This window comes from Engystomops pustulosus, chromosome 10 (genome assembly GCF_040894005.1).
Source record: "Engystomops pustulosus chromosome 10, aEngPut4.maternal, whole genome shotgun sequence".
Lineage (NCBI taxonomy): Eukaryota > Metazoa > Chordata > Amphibia > Anura > Leptodactylidae > Engystomops > Engystomops pustulosus.
The window spans coordinates 71,201,664-71,223,405 of record NC_092420.1 but is presented as its reverse complement, the minus strand read 5'-3'; the positions used below and the strand labels follow the sequence as shown (position 1 = coordinate 71,223,405).

Sequence of the window (21,742 nt, the reverse complement as noted above, 5' to 3'; positions counted from 1 at the left end):
CAACGATTGCTTAGTTGGGCTGGATGTCCAGGTTTAGAAAGAGTTGTGGTCATCCTAACTTCTTTAATTTAAGGATTATGGAGGCCACTGTGCTCTTAGGAACCTTGAGTGTTGCAGAAATTCTTTTGTAGCTTAAATAAACACAGCTGGACTCCAATGAAGGAGTATAACCATCTCAATGAGTATCAGAAAGAAATGAACAGCATGTGTGTTAAATAGCATGAGTGTCACAGAAAAGGGTTAGAATATTTATGACCATGTAATATTTCAGTTTTCCATGTTTAATAAATTAGCACTGTGTGTGTGTGTACGTATCAGGAATTACAGCCACTACTACACAGTAATTACACTACACACATCACTCCAGGCTTATTGCAATGCAAGTCACTTTTTTTTTTTTTACAAATATACAACAATGTAAACGATCTTGCAGACAAATATTTAGGCTTGAATCGCAAAGCAGTTTTTGATTCAGTCAAAGCCAGAAAACAAATTCTAATAAAGAAGTCAACGCTTTATACTGATCTGTGGTTAGGGCATATAAATTGGCTTCAGATCTACAACAAAAACTCAAAAATCAAACATTCATTTATAAAAAGCATAAACTAAAAAAAAAAAAAAAAAAAAAAAAAATTACATTACAATGAGAAAGCTTTGAGGGTGAAAAAAAAAGCATCACTTCCCATTGTCCATTACACTTTTCCGGGCTCAGTGACCCAATTTAAAAGACTTCCAGGGGTGGCAGCTAAACGGGCTGCAGGTCCAAGAGCTATGGTTGCTGAGCTCCTTGGGATCTGAAACTTATGAAATCCAAGCAGTGGATTACTCCCTCTTTCTGTTGGATTGAGACTAGAGGATTCATGAAACAAACAATTATCTTCCAGTGATTGTGTTTTTTCTTCTTCTGTTGTGAATTGCAAAATGTGATCTGCTAAAAGGTATTAAAAAAAAGACAAAAAAACAATACAATCAAATGGAAATTCTCCACAATTTATATCAAGTATTATTACAAGAACACCACTTAACGAGCAGTGGTCAGGTGTGTGGTTTAAGGTCCTAAATTGATGTTTATATTGCTTTTGAGTTGCATAAAAATGAAGAAGAAAAAAAAAACCCCAAAAACTATTTATACTACTTGCCTAGATGTGTGTGCAATGAGGCACATTACTCGCACCTCCTCTTGCATCCCGGCTTCACTGCGCAAGTGTCATACCAACGGCGCTTGTAAAGTGAACCCGGGGCCTGGGTTTGGTTGCAGTATGCCAGCTTCACTAGCTGCAACGTGCAAGTGCCAAAAGCTGCAGACGAGGTACATACAAGTCTTTTTTTTTTTTTTTTAATGTGATCGTGTTGGGCGATTTGGGATAGTAAACCATCAGTCCATAAGGATCTGTGGGGTAGTTTAGTGTCCCAAATAACCATGACAGATTCCCTTTAATAGCTCCCTACATACAAGGTACAAGTTGTTTGATAAAAGATGAGGTTTCATCATTGTAATTAAAACATTTACTATATCCAAAACTATATAGTTCTTATCTAATATATTGATATGGGGAATAAGACCCTTAGAACAGTGAAAATACAGCACAACCCTATACTCTATGCTATTAGGTATTAACCAATAAAACATTATTGAACGCTGGGAAAATTTGGAGACAGATACTTAGTGAATGTTCACTGGAGGTAAACGTCCCCTGCTTTCTGCTCATACCTAGCTACAGAGATTGTCCTGTTCCCCAGTCAGTACCCACAGCCCAGTCTGTGCCCCTGCACAAATTCCTCCTAGAGGCGAACTCTAAAGTCATAGGACATCCCCTAATTTCAGAAATGAAATATTAAAAAGACATATCTGATACCCCAGTAAGTAATGGGTAAGGGGAATATATTTTTGGCTAGAACATCTTAAAAAGTTGCAACACTGGAACAAGGGAAAGCTTTTCCAATGGGAAGGTGGTCATCAAATATATCAAACACGGTTATTGGGGCAGATTTACTTACCCGGTCCATTCACGAATCCAGCGGCGCGTTCTGTGTGGAGGATTCGGGTCTTCCGGCGACTCACTAAGGTAGTGCGCCCGATGTCCACTAGGTGAAGCTGCTGCACCGAATTCCGTCGGAGTGCACTGAAGTTGACCAAGCCAGGCCGGGTGCAGGCAAGCAACACATTTTTTTTGTTTTTTTTAAAATGCGGCGGGTTTTCCGAATCTGTTGGGTTTTCGTACGTCCACGCCCCCGATTTCCGTTGCGTGCACACCAGCGCTGATGCGCCACAATCCGATCGCGTGCGCCAAAAAACCCGGGGCAATTCAGGTAAAATCGGCGAATGGAAACCGAATTACCGGTGAGGACGATTTCCTATTTTCCATATCGTTCGTTTGTTCTCAGGAAGACGCTTTCAGGATCCAGGCTGCCAATTTTAGAAACCCTGGGTTCTGATGCAGGAATGGTCCCTGATGTAGTAGGTCCGGCCTCTTAGGAAGAATAACTGGAACGTCCACTGTTAACCTCTGTAGAATTTGGAACCAACTCTTCTTCGGCCAGAAGGGTGCTACCAGGATAAGACTGGCTGGACTGACCAATACCTTCTGCAGCACCTTGCTTATCAAAGGGATTGGGGGAAAGGCATATACCAGATCTTGGCTCCGGCCTGCGAAAATGCATCCAGCCCCCAGGAAACCTCTTGGATTCAGAGAGTAGAACCTCTCTACCTTGCAGTTCTTCCTTGAGGCAAACAAATCGATGGCAGGTAGTCCCCATCTTGAAATGATCTCCTGAAAAACCTCCTCGTTCAGACTCCACTTGTGTGGAAGGATCTGAGATCTGCTGAGATAATCTGCCACCACATTTTCTGAGCCCTTCAGATGAATGGCTGAAATTGAGCGAACATTTTCTTCCGCCCATAAGAATATTCTCCGGGATATCCTCAGCAGCTCCCTGGATCTGGTTCCGCCCTGTCTTTTTAGATAGGCAACCGTAGAAGTATTGTCTGACATGATTTTTATGTGATGCCCCTTCAAATCGTTGGTGCAGGCTTCCAGTGTCTTCAGGACTGCTCTCAATTCTCTTTCGTTTGAAGAGATTTGCGCCCTTTCCCGGGAGCAACAACCCTGAACATATTTTCCTGGCAGGAGAGCTCCCCATCCGGATCTGCTGGCATCTGTCTGAATCTGGATCAATAGCCATTGCACCCATTCCACTCCTTTTTAAAAGGTTCCTGGGATTCTTCCACCAATTTAATTTTTCACTTTTGAAGAAATTACTAACGGCCAATGCAAATGATGATGATTTCTTTGAAAGGATCCAGGGTTGTAAGGTCCTCGAGTGATTTTGGCACCAGGCCACACTCCGCGATGACAGCGATGACATCATGCATCCAAACTGACACAGATTTCCTCTTCTGGAAATTTCTGATTTTCCCAAGAAGCTTGTCCACTTTCTCCTGTGGAAGATATGAGGTTTGTATTACAGAGTTCAGAGATAGCCCTAATTTTTTTTTTATGTGATTTGGGGCCAGGTTAGATTTTTCTAAATTTATAATCCATCCCAGGGATTGCAATATTTCAATTGTGGTCTTCTTCTGACTCTCCAGGTGACTTACCAAAACTCCTATCAGCAAGAAGTCGTCTAGGTAAGGCACCACAAAGATCACTTCTGTTCGAAGATATTTCACTACCTCCGCCATAACCTTGGTGAAGATCCGAGGAGCTGAAGAGAGACCAAAGGCTAATGCGGTAATACTGGTGGTAATACTGCAAACCGTAAGTATCTCTGTGACTCTGGGTGTATAGGTACATGGTAGTATGCATCCTTGAGGTCCAAGGTTCATAAATTGAGTGGCAGATTTCACCGACTCCATTTTGAATTTGGCATATGCTACCCATTTGTTCAGAAACTTCAGGTTTGTGATTAATCTGAAGGCTCCATTTGGCTTTTTTATTAAGAATAAGGGAGAATAGTGACCCATACCTTTTACTTCTGGAAGGACTGGACTGATCGCGTTCAGCTTAAGCAGGCCAGAAATTCCTCCCAAAGGAGACCTGTTAGTCTGTTTGAAGATTGCTTGGATAGTATAAACCGGTGAGGGGGTGGTGACACAAACTTGATAAAATAACCGTCTTTGATTATTGAGAGAACCCACCTGTTTGAAAAATTTTCACCCCCAATGGTAAAATATAACATCAGTCCCCCCCCCACTCTGGCATCATTGCCATTTGTCTTGTTTATTTGCGGAGCTGAAAAGAAACTGCTGACGTCCCCATCCATGGCATCCTTTAACCCCTTCCCGACGTGCGCAGTACTAGTACGGCGCGCGCCGGGTCCCGGTGCATGGAGAGGGCTCGCGGGCCGAGCCCTCTCCATAGCCGGTAAGGCTTTGCTGCATATTGCAGCAAAGGCATACCGGTAACACCCGCGATCGCCGGCGGCTTCAAAAAGACGGCGGGGCATGGGTGCCGCCATCTTGCCGCTCCCCAATGACGTCACGGGGAGCAGCGATCCATCGCCATGGTAGCCTCGGGTGTTCCGAATACCCGAGGCTACTTCGTTTTAACCAATTCATTACAATGTGCTAATTGCACATTGTAATGAATGGGCAGTAAAATCCACATATGCTGCCATGATGTAGTATGGCAGTATATGGTAGGATCGATCAGACAACCTAGGGTTAAAGTACCCTAGGGAGTTTGAAAAATAGTAAAAGTAAAAATAAAAAAAATGTTTAAAAAAAAAATTATAATAAAAAACCTAAAAATTCAAATCATCCCCCTTTCCCTAGAACTGATATAAATATAAATAAACAGTAAAAATCATAAACACATCAGGTATCGCCGCGTCCGAAAATGTCCGTTCTATCAAAATATAATAACGGTGTTTCACTGCATTTAACCCCGTAACGGAAAATAGGGTCCAAAGTCGAAAATGGCATTTTTTTTGCCATTTTGAAAAATATAAAAAAAATTTATAAAAAGTGATCAAAAGGTCGAACAGTGCCAAAAATTATAGCAATGAAAACGCCATAAAAATTCGCAAAAAATGACACTACCCACAGCTCCGTACACCAAAGTATAAAAAAAGTTATTTGCGCCAGAAGATGGCAAAATCCAAAAAACTAATTTTGTACAGGAGGCTTTAATTTTTTTAAATGTATGAAAACATTACAAAAACCTATACAAATTTGGTATCCACTTGATCGTACCGACCTAAAGAATAAAGTAGACATGTCATTTGGAGAGCACAGTGAAAGCTGTAAAATCCAAGCCCACAAGAAAACATCGCAAATGTGTTTTTTCACCATTTTCACTGCATTTGGAATTTTGTTCCTGCTTCCCAGTACACGCCATGGAATATTAAATAACGTCACTATGAAGTGCAATTTAAGAAAATAAGCCCTCCCACAGCTCTGTACATGGAAAAATAAAAAAGTTATAGATTTTTGAAGGTGGTGAGTGAAAAATGGAAGTGAAAAACTAAAAAAGGCCAAGTCGTTAAGGGGTTAACTGAGTAGAATCCTGAAAAGGTAGATCCATTTTTTTGACTACTTTGGCAATGGGGACATCAACCTTGGGTACATTATCCCAAATCCTTGTCTCCTCTGGGTCAAACAATAAACGGTTTTTAAACTCTTTGGGAATAGTAAAACGTCTTTATGGATCTTTCCATTCATCCAAAACAAGATCTTCCAAATTCTCAATAATAGGAAAAACTCACTTTTTTCCGTCTTAATCCAACAAACAATTCACCTACCACCGACCTTCTATTGTGTTTTCTATATTTAAGGTGTCTCTTAATGCCTTGATAAGCCCGTCCATATCTTCATTTGGAAACAGATACTTGGGGTCATTAGGTACAGATTGTTGCATCATATCAGACTCATCAATATCCATTTCATATGAACATGAAGGTTGCTCATCGTCAGTATCTATACATACAGGATTTCCTCTAATCTTCTTATGCGGTGGACTTCTAGAAGCTTTAATCTCCTCACGCATAACAACCCTTAATTCTATTAGTATCTTATCCAAACAAACCTTGCACAAGCTCTTTTTATAAGCCAAACCCTAAGTTTTGTATACCCCAAGTTTTGTATTACAAATCTGGAAAAGTTTAGACGGTGCCTTTTTTGTTTTTTTCCTTAACACAACCCTTAACCTTCTCCTTGACAAACATGTCCTTCTCCCATTTGTAAAAAAACGGAAAACAAGAGGAATGATGCTTAATAAAAGCCGACTCCCAAACACAGCATATAGTGCCAATTAGTGCCAATACATATAGTGCCATATAGTGCCAATACGTCCTACTCACAGAACCCAGGGTTATGGAACGAATTTCAGCCGCCTCTGCCATCTTGTTCTCATAGACCTCAGCAGACAGCGACTACGCAACGATCTTATACATATTACCGGCGTCTGACATCATCTTACGCGACCCGTCCCCTAGGCCGTGACGCCAAGGCCTCTGACGTCAGTTCCGGCAAAACCGGAAGTGACGTTGCGCACTGAGGAAGCGCTATGTGCCGGCTGCCGCGGACCCACGAGCAAGTCGTAGAGCCGCCGACACCTGCCTGAGGGCAACCAGAGCCTGGGGACCCCAAGTAGGACTCCGAAGAGGCCGGACGAGGGAAGCCCCGGGGGAACAGGCACCCACGAGGGGTACGAGATTCCACCTCCCCCTGGAGGAGAGAGAGGTTTTACTCTCAACCCTATCCCTGTAGGGACAGGAAAAACACTGGTGGGAGGTTGAGGGTGGGGCCTTTTAAATGCTCTCAATTTCCTGTCCCTACAGAGGAAGGGGAAGAAACCTCCAGGGGGCCGTCATGGGGGACGATATGGAAAATCCATGCGTTAACTTCAGAACCACAATATTTATTGCATTCTGATTGCTACTACATCAGCTTCAGAGACCATTCTGATCTTCTTTGATCTGCTACTTTACCATCTACCCATTTGAACTTGAACCAATTTGGCAAAATTCTAAATTGCAGCCATGTACTGGACATGACCTAAAAGGTATCCCCCTCAAAATTCCATGATACTGGAGCATCAGATATGTCATTTTGGTGTGCCCTGGGACTTTTGGATTATCCTGTATAGAGAAGGGAAAAAAACACATTAGAAGCCAAATTCAGCAGTTAAATGGTTACAGAAAATAGTGTCGTTGGGATCTGAAAAAAAACATCCATGAAGTTCAAACAAGGAAGGAAAGGGGTGAAGGGTAGGTATATCTTATATAACCATCAGTGTTATTTTCTTGTAAGAAGGCATCTGAAGCTCTCTGCTGCGACCAACTATTCCACAGATCTTATGTCCTACAGCGATTTAAGGGAACCTGTCTCCAGGGACCTCATTTTCACATTACAGCTGCATTACAAATTCTGCTTTCTCTAAGCATTTGCATTACAAAATAATTGTGTGTTAGAACTTACCTTGCACCCTGACAGAATCCTCTGTGTAGTCCAAGAGTTTGGGTTTTGGTTTGGATGCATTTAAAAAAAACAAGTTACTTTTCTGTGTTACTCACTCCCCTGCTCTTGGCCCTCACCTTTGTGCTCCTGACCGACGACTCCCTCCTGCTCCTTCACAGAGCACACAGATTACTGAGATGACATCAAAGGGAGAGGGAGGAGCTGTACAGCACATGATGTTTTTTGAAATGCATCAAAACCAAAGCCCAACCCCTGGGACTACACAGAGGATTCTGTCAGGGTGCAAGGTAAGTTAAAACACACAATTATATTGGAATGCAAATGTTCAGATAAAGCAGAAAGGCATATTTACAATCAATCTGTAACGCACTCCTGCAACCTGTTTTTAGTAAAAATGAGGTCCCTAGTGACAGGTTCCCTTTAAAACTTCTTTCCTACAGGAGGTGCCAGTTCTCCCTTGAAGCAATTTAACCTGGAATGAATTCTCTACAATATTTTTTGTATGGACCATTTATATATGTATACAAATTAATAATGCCGCCCCCTCCACTGCTTAGTCACTAAATAAATCTTATTTTGTCAATCTTTCCTCATAACTGAGACCCTCCATACTTCTCAATATTACCACTTTGTCAAGTAACAATTTCACTGCTGGCTTCTACTTCTATTCTCTATATTCCTTGGCATATGCAGCATAGGGGTTAACATTCAGCTTTTACCATGAAGATCTGTAGCAGGCTGAACAGTCTTCTCAGGCTTGTCATATCTCCCTGGTGCAGAATGTAGGATTGCAGATTTCTCTAGACAGTCCCTAGTCTCTATTAGAGATATGTAAAATTCCTCCATCTGTTTAGAGAGTTGATCTTCATTGCATACATTCTTTGTCTGCTGTAAAAATGTAAAAACAGTAGTTCAGTGTTCAGTACAGCTTAGGTCACCCCTATGACATACCACAATTGGATATACTAACCTCTAGTTTGGGTTTCTCCTCATGATGTGTACTTATGGTCTTTGCAGATTTTAACGCATCATTTAGAGATACCATGCTCCCAGAGAAAGACCACTGCTCATCCCACAGATCTTCCCCAATAGGAAAAGCTTCTAAATAAGGCAACTCAGGCTCAATGTCCTCTGTCTCCTGAATATAAAAAGGACAGAACTATAACCACTTTGTCTTACATAAATATGGTTTTTGTGAACAACACCTTGGATAAGTAACACACATCTAATCACTGGAGTTTCTGCTCCAAGACCGAATTACATAAAGAAGTGTTCTATAATCAGTGTGTGACCACTGCATCTACACGGCCATTTATACAGCAGCAGTAGATGTATTATTTAATACGGCAATCATTTTATGGCTGAACTTTTGTTGTTTTCTGGTTATTGTCTGAATGATGGTTTGTAGCAGGAGTATTTTTCGATTACATTATTTTGGGATCTATATGCCCCCTGTGGCATATAGCCAGCCAGGCCCCCCCCCCCCCTGTGGCATATAGCCAGCCAGGCCCCCCCCCTGTGGCATATAGCCAGCCAGGCCCCCCCCCTGTGGCATATAGCCAGCCAGGCCCCCCCCCTGTGGCATATAGCCAGCCAGGCCCCCCCCCCTGTGGCATATAGCCAGCCAGGCCCCCCCCCCCCCCTGTGGCATATAGCCAGCCAGGCCCCCCCCCCCCCTGTGGCATATAGCCAGCCAGCCTTTCCCCTAGGTCCTCGAGTATAGCCGAGTTAGGGTTTCTTGGCACAAATTTTGTGCTGAAAAACTTGGCTTATACTGGTGTATAAATGGTATACAATTTTTTCAATTATTTTTCTTTCCATTACTTCTTCCACTTTTTTGTGCTGTCTTGTGACCAAAAAGAATAAATCTATGATTGCTTGATCAATTTTTGTAATAGTGTTTGGTAGGATAAACAATAAAGGTTTTGTAGTAGGAGAAGAAGCTAAGGAGTTTTTCATAGTGTGGGACCACTGAATAGCATCCACTGTATGGCCAACCGGTATAGGGGGTATGGCAAATAGGTCTTCTATTAGTATTACAATATAAACCAGAACATTGGAGCTAGAAGTTGTTGAATAGCTGTTTGTCACCTAAACTGTACCCTGTGCATGGGAACCCCATTCTTTTGGCACAATGGTCTGACGAAACAGATCATCTGTGTGACTGGGGTGTTAAAATGACACGATTATGGCTGCTATCATGTAAAACGGGGCTTATGGATAACTTTATAGCCAGGGATTTCGCTGACAAGTATGTAAGAAACAGACATCAGACATAATATGCACCACATTTTTCAGGGGGCAGAGAACGGACCTTAATTTATAGGATAAGACAAAAACAATGGTCAATATCCATTTACACAACTACCCTTCAAGAGTTGGGTAAAGACTTAGCGGACATGAGTAGTCGTACATAGTATAACTTGCTATTGTAGAAAACTGAGCTACACAGAAGATATATGATACATGTCACTTATGTCACGTCACAGACCTGTGAAGTGGAGGTGCTACTCACTGGAGCCCTGGGACAACTTTAAATATGTGATCAACACATGATCCCTACTGATCCACTATCCTAAAAAAAAAAGCCTAACAAGAAAAATCCTGGAAAGCTCCTCAAAAAGAGACACTTTACTATGAATTCCTTCTGCAAATGAGAATAAAGCAGAGCCGTGAGTGGTGACAACCTATAAAGAGATTTATTAATTTACTGTACATTACAGCCTGCCCTTTCCTTCAACTAATTTCAACAGATTTGCCCACTTCTTAACCATATTGGTTTACAAAAGACACAACAGCAAACTCCTGCATAAACATCTGCTAATAAAGTCTACTACAATAATGCAAATAAATTATCTTCGGAAAAAAAAAAAAAAAAATGTAAAAGAGATATATATATATATATATATACACATGTGTATATTATGTGAGACATACTCTAGTCTGTGAAACAGATTCTTGAACTTGGACTTCTACTGGTTCCCTTTTAGTACTTTCACTCAGTCGCGACTCATCTTGGGATTTTTCTTGCGGCTTCTCCGAAGACTGGATAAGGTAACGCATTAATGGATTATCTGCCTGTATAGAGAGGAAAAAAAGAAGTTGTAGATTTGTGGATGTCTAAATACATTTGCTGGCCACAAAGCTTGTAGAGGTGAAGCATGTTGTCACCAAATGCTTAAACGACTTAAAAGAGGACCTTTCACCACATCACACATGTGGAGATTAGAACCCTAGCCTGTAAAGGCTGTTACACAGATTCAGGAGCACCTAAAATTTTCTTTCTAGCCCCCACGGTTGCAGAGATATGATTCCCTGTTTCTGACCATTATAAACGGTGTTTGGTCAAAGAGAAGGAGCCGGGCTGGATGTGTTCGTTATGATAATCTTCTCTCATACTGTCTAATTAGTGGCAGGCAATGTCAGAGAAGCGATTATGAATATTGATCTGTGATATATTTTTTTTATATTCATCTAATGGCTGTGTTCACACACATTCCGCTAACATTCTGTTGACATTGCGTTCACATGTTTTGCTGGTGGTTGCATTTATGCAGCGTTTATACCATGGTTACATTTATGCAGCGTTTGCGTCACGGTTGACCGGTGCTTGTGTCACGCTTACGCAGAGTTCGCACCGCACTTACACGCCATTTGCATTACGCTAAGACAACATTTGCATCATGTTTATGGCGTTTGCACCACGGTTACGCTGACGCGGCTTTTGCATCACACAGTTATGCTTACACAGCTTTGCATCATGGTTACGTTTACACGCCGTTTGCGTCAAGTATAAGATTACATGGCTTTTGCGTTAGATGCTGTTTGCATCACATTTATGCATACGCAGAGTTTGTCATATTTACGCTTACGCTGCGTTTGCGTCACATTTATGCTGCAATAACATCACAATTGCAGTTTGCATTACGCTTACACAGTGTTTGGATCATGGTTACAATTACGCACCGTTTGCAAAACAGTTATGCTTACACTGTCTTTCTGTCACGTTTTTGCTTTGCTGCGTTTGCATCACGTTTACGCTTACATTGCCTATTCGTCACGTTCACATGGCAATTACATCACGTTTACGCAGCATTTGCATCATGGTTAACCTTACACTGCGTTTACACATACACAGATTTTTCTGTTTATATCGAATTTTACTCATATTTATTCTTACGAAATGGCGCTTGTGCTTACGGCGTATTTACACCAGTGCCACACGTTTGCGTTTACACTTGCATGCAGTTTGCATTTATGTCTTGTTTGCTTCACGTTTACGCTTATGTGGTGTATGTGTTGAGGTCTTATTTGCACTTATATTTATATAGCATTTGCGTTTGTGTTTCCTTTAAATACGCGTTTACCAATGTGTGTAACATTGCATTTTTGTAAACAGAATTAGAATTATTAGAATGTGTGTGAACGTAGCCTTTAGATGCACAAAGAGAAATTACAGCTCATCACTGACAGTATGAGAGAAGATTATGCCTCCAGCTCCAGCCCTAGCTCCTCCTCTCTGACCAAACGCACATTATAATGGTCAGACCTCGGGACTAATAATTCTGCAACCGTGGGGGCTAGAAGGAAAATTCAAAGTGTCTGTGAATCTGTGTAGCAGCCCCTACAGAATGGCATGCTAATCTCCATATAAATTAGGTAGTGAAATGTCCTCTTTACAGGGATTCTGTTAGAATTTTGGGCCATATAAGACTTTGGACATTGTTGGGTAGTAGCCCTGGAGTTCTGTTTAACCATACCATTGTATGTGTTAGTCGCAGTAATATTGTGAAGACACAAACAAAATATGGTTATATAGACCACTAGAGCAAATACCTTAGGGTACCTGAACAAGAGTGTGCTATTTTCTTGGGACTCAGATCAGTTTAGTTTCTGAGCCATATGTCCACAAAAAAAAAGTCTGCATGTCATTCCCTTTTTTTTTTTTTTTTTGCAGATTCACAAAAACACCTCACACACCAAACAATCTCACTAACTTGCCCCTACCTCTTTCCACTTTGTGGATACGGATCAAAAATATGGACAGTGTGTCATCCATGATCCATTACATGCATAGAAAATTGTATTAATCTTATAGTATTTAAATGTAGAGTATGAAAAAGTTTATTTGTAATAATTCTGTGTGCTTATGGTAAGCTTTTACTTTTAGGATTTAACATTTATTAGCAGATTGCGCCCATTTGCCCCGTTCTTTTGGTTTCCTGTTATCTTGTACTGGATACTTACAACAACATTTACTTTTGTTGGGTGCATCTTAAGGTTGGTTACTTGGCATCAGTAAATAAGAAGCCTGAATAAGCCAACCTATGACAGGACCGGACCAAGAACTAAATTAATTTTTTTTTTCAAAGCATAATAGACTACACCAGCACACAGTACGGTGTGAGAGCATACAATAAAGTCATATTTATAAATGAACAGAAATCTTACGTGCCTTGAAAAACCTGGGCTCTTGAGCCAAGCTGGCATGTCCCGTGTCAATCAGGACTTGGTGCAGGTATACGTCTTCATCAGTTGTAGTATCACAAAGAAATAGGCACAACTGGTCTGAAACATACTGAAGTACTACTCCAACCAAGGGGCCACGTGCACAATGGTTCTGGAACATCTTTATGCCTTCGACTGACCATTGATTCTACAAGAAAAAGTAATAGAAGCTTGTACCAAAATGGGCAGATTTACAGGTTTTTCTCCAAATTAGTGAAATACATTACTCACCTGAACTGGCTTCAAAAAAGCCAATGTTGAGTGTACTGCCTGGGCTGGTAACGTCATATAGCAAGCTCTGGCAAAATAAAATTTAATTAGAATAAATAGAAACACTAAATTGTTTTGAAAAGCATATAACAGATGATATAACCAGATAAAAACATTGCTTGTGAAGGATTTCAATAAAAAGATGCTGCAATGCAGAGTGTGAAGGCTGCAGCAAAATAACACATTATATTCTGCACATGCTGCAAAACCAGAACAAAAGGACAATTTCAATGCATTTTCTGCGTTATTTCTTAAAATGTTACACATTTGTAATAAGCGGTGGACTTCATCTTCTGGCTCAGACATATTGGCAGTCCATCAAGTCTTTGTGAGTGACAGGCAAGTCAGAGGCCATGAGATACAAGTATGAAACTAACTGCTGCAATCTGCTGGTGGTCTAGAAGGGTAAAAAAATTTTAAGCTGTTAATAGTCCCTCCAATAATTGTTTCCCTGACTATGCTGTCCACAGTTATTATGAAGAGAATAATATGATGTTCAGGGGGTAGGAGGGAGGATCTATAAACAGCTTAGCAAACTTACTGAAAAGATGCTGTTCTGTGCGTCTAGCCTACAACCACAAATTATTAGTGTAATAATTTGGGCAAAGCCAGAATCATCAAAAACTGGATGTGCATGGATAGTATGTGTACACACTGTTAAAAACAATATGCAACATACAGAACTTATGCGCGGATTGACAATTCTTACTTGAGAAATCTCAGCCAACATCTCTTAACTGTGGCCAAAGTACCAAAGTCTGGGAAGAAGACTTGGATGTCCTCAGAAGAGATGAGTGCATGGACGATTACCCTGTACCACCACACATCGCCATCTACACTAAGTGCGTAGATCTCACCAACGATAACATATTCGTCAGGCACCACGTAACGGCTGGATACATGTTCATTTGAATAACAGAATCTGAAAGAAGAAAGTAAAATATATCATGGTATTGGTTCTGCGCATTCAGTATAATGCATGTATTTAGAAGACAGTTTTCATTGTGTTCAATATAATCCACAGGCCATGTTTGAGCTTAGTCATGTGAAGAACAAAATACCTGCTGGGGACGGAAACCAGTGCAAGGCCAAGCTCACATCCACATGAGTTTAGCTCTACTATAAACTAAATTTGGGAGGCAAAATGAATGCATTCAGCTGAATGAGCCCTTGTTTGTAGGAGTCAGGGGCGGGAATCCAGCTTCTTGATGCAGTGTAATAAATCTGTTCTTTCCCTGGTTGAGGACACTTTTCCTCACCTGTATTTTCTCTTGCCCTTACAAGGGCAGTAGCAGAGCTTTCCCTTAAACACTTCTCCTTAGATTACCCTCAAAGCCCATCAGGACGAGTTTCTGGTGGAGTCACCTATTGTCATCATCGGACTATAGGTCTAACTAGTGGTAATTCATTACATAGAATAGTAGGGCTAATACTATGGCAGTGGCTCAAGAATCTTACACCCCTGACTCCTGCACACAGCTCATGTTAAGATCTACCATTTAGCAGAACATGAGATAATTCAAATATTAGTTTTTTTTGTGACATAGACTCATGGTATAAACCCTTTCCCAGCCCAAGGACGTTTCTCATATACATCCAGATTTCAAAAGAGGTTGATATATATGGGGTTTTCAAATGTTATATATTTAAAATGTCATTAAAAACAGTAATTATCCCCAAAATTGTCAACTCTGAAAATACAGAAAACTGATATTCGATTTGTAAGCTGCGTGACATCAAAATAAAGGCGGTCCCTTACTTAAGAACACCCGACTTACAGACGCGACCTAGTTACAAACGGACCTCTGGATGTTGTTAAGTTAAAGTACTGTAGCCTTGGGCTACAATGATCAGCTGTAGCAGTTATCACAGGCGTCTGTAATGCAGCTTTAGTGTTAATCCGATTCTTATGACAAGCTAACATTTCTAAAAATCCAATTGTCACAGAGACCAAAAAAGTTCTGGCTGGGATTACAATTATAAAAATACAGGCAGTCCCCAACTTAAGGACACCCGACTTACAGACAACCCATAGTTACAGACAGCCCCCTCTGACAAAGCTTTCTGAATGCTTTACTATAGTCCCAGGCTGCAATAATCAGCTGTAAAGTGTCTGTAATGAAGTTTTATTGATAATCCTTGGTTCCATTACAGCAAAAAATGTTTAAACTCTAATTGTCACCGCGGCCAAAATTCTTTTTGTCTGGATCTACAATTATAAAATATACAGTTTCAACTTACATACAAATTCAACTTAAGAACAAACCTACAGAATTTATCTTGTACGTAATCCAGGGACTGCCTGTAAATTATCCAGACATTTCAGAAATTATAAAAATGTAAAGCAGACGTGTTAAATGTTACAAAACAACCAATTTAGGTGGTAAAAAAAAACAAAAACAAAAAACACACACACTATCTGCCTAAAACGGATGATTTTGAATTTTGAAAATGGCATTTTTAAAAAAAAAAAAAAAAAAAACATTTTTTTTTAGCATAAAGAAAAAAGCTTCTCAGCCAAAATTTACCACTAAAATTAAGTACCACACATGAGGAAAAAAAAAACCAAAAAAAAACCAAACATCTCATAATTGCTTTGATAAGTAAGAGTGTTCAAAAGTTATAACCATATAGTGACATTTCAGAATACAAAAAAATGTACTCATGATAACAAAATAAACATTCTCTAATTCACCGCTAACAAAAATGCAGCATGTCACAGATATAAGTCCAACCCAGAGGTCGCACTAACATATTTCTAGAAGGGTAATAATACTCCTCTTACTATTTTTGAGGAGTATTTTTAGCCGGGAAGGAGTATGAAATTTTCAGTAATGCAAGTATATAACTCATAGCTGTATATAATGTTGATAGACGCTAATTATATAAGAAAATCATGTGTCAGTATCTTCTGTGTTTAAATAGCAAATTGAGGCAGTTATAGTGATGTTACATCATGCACTGACCAGACTGGAGCTGACGCCACCAACCCTCCAACCAAAGTCGCCGAAACCTCCCACCACCAGACTGCGGCCCACCAAAACCTCCCACCACCACACTGTGGCCCTCCGAAACCTCCCACCACCACACTGTGGCCCGCCGAGACCTCCCACCACCACACTGTGGCTAACGCCGCTGACACCAAACGTACAGACTGCGGCTAACGCACAATGTATCCCCCTCCCCATGTGACCAGACTGTGGCAGCTGCCGCCGAGCCCCAGTGTCCAGACTGCAGCTGACACTGCAAATCCATGATAGTTGCTTTGTAAAATGCTTTGGTGTCTGTGTTGGGGGGAGGCGTTTTTTTTTAGGTTTTTTATTAATTGAATTTGTGTCTGTCATTTTTTACATGTTTTTACTGTTTATGCATTCTGTTTCACATACACCTCATGCCAACTCAGCACCCGCCAGACACGCAGTCCCACGTAACACACACCTGCCACCTCAGCACCCGCCAGACACGCAGTCCCACGTAACATATACCTAATGCCACCTCAGCACCAGACATGCAGTCCCACGTAACATACACCTGCCACCTCAGCACCCGCCAGACACGCAGTCCCATGTAACATATACCTCATGCCACCTCAGCACCCGCCAGACACGCAGTCCCATGTAACATATACCTCATGCCACCTCAGCACCCGCCAGACACGCAGTCCCATGTAACATATACCTCATGCCACCTCAGCACCAGACATGCAGTCCCACGTAACACACACCTGCCACCTCAGCACCCGCCAGACACGCAGTCCCATGTAACATATACCTCATGCCACCTCAACACCAGACATGCAGTCCCACGTAACACACACCTGCCACCTCAGCACCCGCCAGACACGCAGTCCCATGTAACATATACCTCATGCCACCTCAGCACCCGCCAGACACGCAGTCCCATGTAACATATACCTAATGCCACCTCAGCACCAGACATGCAGTCCCACGTAACATACACCTGCCACCTCAGCACCCGCCAGACACGCAGTCCCATGTAACATATACCTCATGCCACCTCAGCACCCGCCAGACACGCAGTCCCATGTAACATATACCTCATGCCACCTCAGCACCCGCCAGACACGCAGTCCCATGTAACATATACCTCATGCCACCTCAGCACCAGCCAGACACGCAGTCCCATGTAACATATACCTCATGCCACCTCAGCACCCGCCAGACACGCAGTCCCATGTAACATATACCTAATGCCACCTCAGCACCAGACATGCAGTCCCACGTAACATACACCTGCCACCTCAGCACCCGCCAGACACGCAGTCCCATGTAACATATACCTCATGCCACCTCAGCACCCGCCAGACACGCAGTCCCATGTAACATATACCTCATGCCACCTCAGCACCCGCCAGACACGCAGTCCCATGTAACATATACCTCATGCCACCTCAGCACCAGACATGCAGTCCCACGTAACACACACCTGCCACCTCAGCACCCGCCAGACACGCAGTCCCATGTAACATATACCTCATGCCACCTCAGCACCAGACCTGCAGTCCCACGTAACACACACCTGCCACCTCAGCACCCGACATGCAGTCCCACGTAACACACACCTGCCACCTCAGCACCCGCCAGACACGCAGTCCCATGTAACATATACCTCATGCCATCTCAGCACCAGACATGCAGTCCCACGTAACACACACCTGCCACCTCAGCACCCGCCAGGCACGCAGTCCCATGTAACATATACCTCATGCCACCTCAGCACCCGCCAGACACGCAGTCCCACGTAACATATACCTAATGCCACCTCAGCACCAGACATGCAGTCCCACGTAACATACACCTGCCACCTCAGCACCCGCCAGACACGCAGTCCCATGTAACATATACCTCATGCCACCTCAGAACCAGACATGCAGTCCCACGTAACACACACCTGCCACCTCAGCACCCGGCAGACATGCAGTCCCATGTAACATATACCTCATGCCACCTCAGCACCCGCCAGACACGCAGTCCCATGTAACACACACCTGCCACCTCAGCACCCGCCAGACACGCAGTCCCACGTAACATATACCTAATGCCACCTCAGCACCAGACATGCAGTCCCATGTAACATACACCTGCCACCTCAGCACCCGCCAGACACGCAGTCCCACGTAACATATACCTAATGCCACCTTAGCACCAGACATGCAGTCCCACGTAACACACACCTGCCACCTCAGCACCCGGCAGACACGCAGTCCCACGTAACATATACCTCATGCCACCTCAGCACCCGCCAGATACGCAGTCCTATGTAACATAAACCTCATGCCACATCAGCACTCGCCAGACACGCAGTCCTATGTAACATAAACCTCATGCCACATCAGCACTCGCCAGACACGCAGTCCTACGTAACATAAACCTCATGCCACCTCAGCACCCACCAGACACGCAGACCTATATAAAATACACCTCATGCCAACTCAGCACCTGCAAGCCATGCAGTCCTACGTAACACACACCTGCCACCTCAGCACCCGGCAGACATGCAGTCCTACGTAACACACACCTGCCACCTCAGCACCCGCCAGACACGCAGTCCCACGTAACATATACCTCATGCCACCTCAGCACCCGCCAGACACGCAGACCTATATAAAATACACCTCATGCCAACTCAGCACCTGCAAGCCATGCAGTCCCATGTAACATACAGGTCTTCCCTGACCTTATCACATCCATTCCTGTCAGGCCCCCTCACCTCCATAAACTTGTATGCACACAGTACCTGTACACATTCTACTTGCAGGCAGCCATTACAGCTCGACTTCCTGTGAGGAGACTGCGTAGTAAGCCACGCCCCTTTCCCGGAGGCCCCGCCCCCTCCGGTGACATCACGGCTACCCGGAGCAGCTCCATTCTAGAGGCTACCAGCGCTGTAGTGTGAGCTGAGCAGTGCCGGCCCGCGCGCTGCCATTGTCATGTCCTGCACACCAATGCTGTGCGCTCCGGACCGCTCACCTCACATACTACAGCCAGGGATAATTGCCAAGCGTACTTTGACGCTTGGCAATTATTCTGGGGAGTAATGGCGCCTCATCATGCGTCTATGACGCTTGGTGAGGCGTTAATGCGATCTCTGGTCCAACCTTTCTATCAGTCCTGCTGTACACAATTTCAGTTGCCCCTAGACATGACCCTGTAACTTCTCACTTAGGGTTGGGTGGCCGCCAACTTGGATGCGATTTTGCAGATTAGATATCCATCGGTCTCTGCTGTGTGCCTGTAGCCACGCCCCCTGCACGGAGCTCAAAGACACATACACTATCACATCCTGTTAGCACATGGTGAGAGGCTGCAAACTACCAGGAGATAAGTGATCCGGGGGAAGGGGAATGCAGGCACATAGCTGCGATATGTAGCAGAGCTAATAGTGTAACAAAGTAATTGTCTATCAGCCTCTGTGTAATCTCACACATCTCTAATCTGTCTCATCTCTGTGTCAGTACAATGTCAGAAGCCAAATGTAATTGTATTTATACCTGTACCCTGATAACGTAACCACATTGTCACCCCACAAAGCTGGAATCTTACACTGAGCAGCCAAGCGAGAGATAGTTTTATTGCTGTTTTAGCTCCTAAGTAAAATTGTAAAGTAAAGGGTGAAAATCTTTATTATCACTAGGGGATTGAAATGTGAGAATTTTCTTTTGAGGGGAAACCCCTTTAAGCTACAAAATGGCTACGTCATTAACGGGTTAAGAGGGTAAGCAGTCTCAAGGGGAGAATTCCTGTATTGGTTCAGAGTTCTGATAATACAAAAGAGGACCAAAGATAGAACACAAGGGGGGGGGGGGATACGGAGACAAACTTCTTTCAGAAGATTTAAGAAATCTCTTGATCCAGCTATTCTCAATGAGTTTTACATTGCAAAAAAAAAAGTTAGTTTTAAAGGGGTTTTCCCATAAACTAAAGTTAGGCCCTACCCATGGGACACTTGCTGAGCCCCCAACATATCGCAAAAAAGAGGGGTCTGTCAGACCCCTCGTCGCTCCATCAAAAACTAATGGAGCAGGCGGCTGCACACAACCATCATGCTCCATTTATCTCTACAGAGCTGACAAAAATCGCAGAGCCGAGACCCTTTAAAACTAAGACTTTTTTTTAGGAATGTAAAACTCGTCTGCTCCATTAGTCCCACGGACCCCTCGTTTTCACGATCGGTGGAGGCCTCAGCACTGAGACCCCCAATGATCAGCAAGTTAGGCCTACGGGATAGGGCCTAACTTTAGTTTGTGGGAAAACCCCTTTAAGACCTTTTTTTCCCAAGACTTTTTTTTTCAGAAAGTCCAGTATGTTGCCTTCATTTTAGGGTTCAACTGATGACTTCTGATCTTTAAGAAAATTGAGAATGGTTCTCCAGACACACCGGTAGATTTTTGAGGTGATCAGAGGTCGCACTAACATTTTTCCAGAAGGGAGTATTTTTACCTGAGGAGGAGTATGAAAATTTTGGTAATACGCCGCACACACAGCACACACTACACTACACTCGCACAGCACACACTACACTACACTACACTCGCACAGCACACACTACACTACACTACACTCGCACAGCACACACTACACTCGCACAGCACACACTACACTACACTCGCACAGCACACACTACACTACACTCGCACAGCACACACTACACTACACTCGCACAGCACACACTACACTACACTCGCACAGCACACACTACACTACACTCGCACAGCACACACTACACTACACTCACACTACACTACACTCACACTACACTACACTCACACTACACTACACTCACACTACACTACACTCACACTACACTACACTCACACTACACTACACTCACACTACACTACACTCACACTACACTACACTCACACTACACTACACTACACTCACACAGCACACACTACACTACACTCACACAGCACACACTACACTACACTCACACAGCACACACTACACTACACTCACACAGCACACACTACACTACACTCACACAGCACACACTACACTCACACTACACTACACTCACACAGCACACACTACACTACACTCACACTACACTACACTCACACAGCACACACTACACTACACTCACACAGCACACACTACACTACACTCACACAGCACACACTACACTACACTCACACAGCACACACTACACTACACTCACACAGCACACACTACACTACACTCACACTACACTACACTCACACAGCACACACTACACTACACTCACACTACACTACACTCACACAGCACACACTACACTACACTACACTCACACAGCACACACAGAACACTGCACACACTCACCCGGCCTTGCTCTTAAGTCCCGACGTAAATGCAGGCAGCTGCAGGCAGGTAGGGAGATGGAGCAGGACAGGGAGCAGCAGCCCCGCTGTCCACAGGTCTCCCGGGGCCTGTGCTCTCGCTCTGGAGCGCTGCTGACACAGATCACTGTGTCACGTGTCCCGCTGAGCGGCCCGGCGCGCTGTGATCGCGCTACAGACATTTCCCTCTTTTGCAGCGCGCA

At 43.3% G+C, this 21,742-nt stretch overlaps 1 protein-coding gene across 3 annotated transcripts in view; it reads right to left on the bottom strand.

Moving 5' to 3' along the window:
• Positions 1–276: 276 nt before the first annotated feature.
• Positions 277–21,742, bottom strand: part of TDRD5 (tudor domain containing 5) — a 49,643-nt gene continuing 28,177 nt past the window's right edge. The window contains exons 10-16 of one of the 3 annotated variants that reach the window (XM_072128469.1): positions 13,908–14,120; positions 13,160–13,226; positions 12,872–13,076; positions 10,358–10,494; positions 8,391–8,558; positions 8,140–8,308; positions 277–928 (exon numbers count right to left, since the gene is read on the bottom strand). In XM_072128469.1, coding sequence (XP_071984570.1) covers positions 693–928; positions 8,140–8,308; positions 8,391–8,558; positions 10,358–10,494; positions 12,872–13,076; positions 13,160–13,226; positions 13,908–14,120 — 1,195 coding nt within the window. In that variant the 3' untranslated portion in view covers positions 277–692. Of the gene's footprint in view, positions 932–8,139; positions 8,309–8,390; positions 8,559–10,357; positions 10,495–12,871; positions 13,077–13,159; positions 13,227–13,907; positions 14,121–21,742 lie in introns of all 3 variants that reach the window. The other 2 variants (XM_072128470.1, XM_072128468.1) reach the window with 2 other exon arrangements.